The sequence below is a fragment of the Ixodes scapularis genome, unplaced genomic scaffold (assembly GCF_016920785.2).
Source record: "Ixodes scapularis isolate PalLabHiFi unplaced genomic scaffold, ASM1692078v2 PGA_scaffold9__187_contigs__length_104089568, whole genome shotgun sequence".
NCBI lineage: Eukaryota > Metazoa > Arthropoda > Arachnida > Ixodida > Ixodidae > Ixodes > Ixodes scapularis.
In genome coordinates this window covers 78,797,916-78,801,844 of record NW_024609884.1, presented here as the reverse complement: position 1 = coordinate 78,801,844, position 3,929 = coordinate 78,797,916, and the positions used below count along the sequence as shown (strand labels likewise).

General features: G+C 51.1%; 1 protein-coding gene across 1 annotated transcript; it reads left to right on the top strand.

The window, feature by feature from the left end:
• Positions 1–1,618: 1,618 nt before the first annotated feature.
• On the top strand, positions 1,619–3,013 carry LOC115308775. The gene is made up of 2 exons (XM_040209816.1): positions 1,619–2,605; positions 2,939–3,013. The coding sequence occupies exons 1-2, from the start codon at positions 1,619–1,621 to the stop codon at positions 3,011–3,013; spliced, it is 1,062 nt and encodes a 353-aa protein (XP_040065750.1).
• The last annotated feature ends 916 nt before the right edge of the window (positions 3,014–3,929 follow it).

Genomic DNA, 3,929 nt, shown 5'->3' with positions numbered 1-3,929 from the left:
GCCACATTTAAATGAAAACATATTAATGCACCGCCTTCGCATATTCACGCACATATCCATGGAAAACAAATTAAAACAATGGTTCAGTAAAATAACTGTAAGAAGCTTGCACTGACAACTCATACAATGATTGGATAACCACTGAAATCAGCCGCACCATGTGTTCTTTATTTTTTCTTTCCTATACCAACTGTTACATGTCAACCGCAGCTGTGCCTATGCCAAATTGGCTATCTTTAAAAATGAAAACCTTCCTTCATTTAGAGATTCTCGGGGAAGCATGATGTATTAACGCAGACGTAGACAAACAAGTGTTAAAAGTTTTAGACAAAACCCCGGGACTCGGGGGAAAAAAAGACAACACAACACGGAGTCTCAAACACAGCAAGTTGGGCCATCGGATGTCTCAACTGGAGGCAGAGGTTGCATACATCGGTATGTACCTCAGGATCAAGTACATCGACCGTGATCGCTTCGGACTCCTGGCGTCAATGCAAGTTGGGAGGCATCACAAAAGGAAGGTACTGAAGGATAAGAGCTGTGTTTCAGACTTCGTGTTGTGTTGTCCTGAGTTTGTAAACATGTGTCGCCTCATGCCTCACCACCCTGTGGGCACGACGCCGCATGCGCGCAAAGCTTTCGCCATCGAAGGCGCCTTGTCAAATTTGGGAGCTCGTAGACTTTCGCCTTTTCTAAGCACTCCCGAATCCCCACTCAAGCTCACCAGCCCCCCTCCCTCTCCTAATGATGGCCTTTAAGCGCCGCGGTAGTACCGCCTGCCTGTTTTGTCCGCGGGCCAGAGAAGCACCATGCATCTTCTGGGCTTCTTGGTTCCACACGGGGGAAGCAGACAAACGCTCGCCGACGTCGTCTTGTCGGAATCCATTCATTTCGCTGTCCCCTCTTTGCTCGCTTTAAACTGGTTGTCAATCAGGCTCATGAGTCCTGCCTGTCATTTTCTTCTGGTTTTGACTTTTCAAGAAAGCCTCTCCGTCGCCCCGGTGCTTTTTGTGCTTGGCGGAGGTGAGGAGGGCGGTAGGTCAGCATGCATAAAGAGTAATTTCATTTATTTCGGCTCAGGAGGGACGGAGGTACAGCAGATAGGCCGAAGGCCCATACCAGATAACCTGCAAACACACAAACTAAAAAAAAAAAAAAAGGGAGGGGAAGGGGGGGGGGGGGGGCTCGGCAGCTCGGTCCTGAGGACAGGAGGGGCTCAAGCCCACCCTGCCCCCCCGCTTCCGGAGCCCGCGAGGGAAATATCGGTCAGGGCTCAACACATTACGAGGCACATGAGCACGGGTGCAGATCAAGCATCCAGGAGAGTGATGGATGCCAGCAGTTGGAAACTGTGCCCGCTCATATTCAGCAGGGTCAACTGTCTGTGAGGCCCCGTGCACACGGACCTTTTCGCCGACTTCTCGAACCACCAGGTGAGGCAGTACTACAGCTGGAAGCCGGACCCTCGGGCGGCAGCAGTGGATGCTCTCAGGCAGGACTGGGCGGGTCAGGGCCTCTATGCCTTCCCACCGTTCAGCCTTGTGAGCAGATGCATTGCCAAGTTGCAGACCTCCAACAGTCCGCTGATTCTAATAGCTCCGGTCTGGCCATCTCAGCCATGGTACGCCTCTCTGCTGCACCACTCGTACGAGGAACCACGTCTTCTTCCCTATTCGCACGACCTACTGTGCAGCCACGACGGGCAAGTACATCCAATGCTCGGCTCGGGAAGCCTGACACTAGCAGCATGGAGATTGACCAACTCCAGCAAACACATAGCCAACTTTCGGAGCAGGCAACACACCTCATTGAGGCATCATGGAGGCGGGGAACACAGCTTACCTACACCTCTTGTTGGCGCAGGTGGGAACGCTGGTGCCATTCAAAGACTGTTGATCCCTTTTCTCCCACTCTAACACGGGTGCTCAACTTCCTCGCTAGCCTCTTTAAGGAGGGCCTGGCATATCGCACTATAGGATGTTACTGCTCTGCCTTGTCTCAGATCTTGCAGAACTTTGAGGGTTGCCCTCTAGAGGAACATCCAGCAGTGGTACGTCTGATGAAGGGAGTGTTTAATTCTAACCCCCCCCCCCCCCCCCCCAAGCCCCGATACCCCACAACCTCGAAGGTTGAGACTGTGAAAGCCTTCCTGCAGTCGTGGGGTCCCAACAAGGACCTTAGCCTCAAAACGCTCTCTAGCAAGCTAGCTATGCTGTTAGCCCTTGCCTCAGCAGGCAGGACGTCAGACTTGTGCATGCTTTCAACTTGCCACATCCAGAAGCAATCGACAGGTTGGGAGCTCGCGCTCAGTGGCCTCAGAAAGACTTCTGGGGCGTCCAAACCCCTTCCCGCCCTCTTCTTCCCAGCATTCAAAGAGGTTCGGGAATTGTGTCCAGTGGAATGCTTGCAGGTGTACCTCGAACGGACTGCAGAACTCCGAGGCGCCCACAAGCAGCTTCTGCTCACTACGCAAAGGCCTTTCCGCCCAGCAGCACGGGACACAGTAGCTCACTGGATAAAACGCACACCAACGCTTGCGGGCATTGATACGTCGGTTTTCAAAGCACACTCAACGCGAGGAGCAGCCACCTCCAAAGCCATGGAGGTCGGAGTACCACTTGCTGACATCTTAGCAGCAGCTGACTGGTCCTCCGAGGCGACATTTAACCGCTTTTACCGAAGGGAATCAGATACCCGGGCACACTTTGGAACCCAGGTGCTGAGAACACATGCCAAAGCTTTGAACAAGCAGTTGTGAACTTGATAGTAAGTGCGACAGAGGCTGAAGTATAATTACCAGCTCTGACGAATGGCACTTACCTGAAGTTAGAGCGGGAATTATACGAAGCCTATGGAAGCACTTACTATCAAGTTCACACACCCACCGCATCCCTGCCCATTTTCGGGGTGAATCATCACATTCTCTTCCCTGTCGCAGGTCGAGGTGGCTCAACATGGCACCGGAGGTAACGCGAGAGCCTCAACCAAGTGCAAGCACCAGAACGAAAAATAAAGGTGTTCTGAGTGCACAAACGCCTACGCTTTGTCTTTCGGCGACGGCCCCACCATCTTAATGTAGCCGCAAGCTGTGCTGTAACCACGAACTTGGAAAGATGAAGCCGGAAGGGGAGAATACTTCCCTAAGGGAGGGCGCCTATAGCGCCACCTGGTTTTTTATTTTCAAAAGAGCTTTGAAACGTTGACGTCAGTTCCGGTATAGAAGGACAAAGCAGTTGTGAACTTGATAGTAAGTGCTTCCATAGGCTTCGTATAATTCCCGCTCTAACTTCAGGTAAGTACCATTCGTCAGAACTGGTAATTAAAAAAGTTAATAATGCAAAAATAATGAACAACTTAATTATCGCGGACTTTAATAATATTCCTAAATAGGACCCTGGCCCAGGACCAAAACGACACAAGCCTTTTTTCGTTGCGATGAGTAGTTTTTGCAGGAGCGATTTGGCCTGTGTTCTCTAAAACAGCCTGTTAATAATAATAATAATAAAAGCGTGGCAAAGGTTTTCATGAGACATTCCAGACAAGATGAAAGTAGTTACTGTTGCAAGCTATGACTACACTGCAGGTCTGAAAAAAGGTAAGCGCACAGGTGAGCTCGTGAAAAGTGGACGTACCTTGACCTGAGACAGGGAAGGAAAAGAAAGGCACGTCTCCAAACACACAGCTGTTTTTGGATACGCAATGCGTTGACCGTCCCTTTTACGTATCTTGTTTCTTAGGTTAAGTTATATCAACCGAATGTTTCTTGGGTTCAACCAACACCTCCTAGAAATAAGGCCGTAGCGCTGTTCTCGTGACGTTGCAAAGGAAGGCCATCGGGGGCGCGCGTCGAAGTGAAGGCAACGCGCGTGGATCGACCGTCGTAACGCGCTTTACGACGTGCGAACTGTGGGAACGACGTTCGGAGGCGA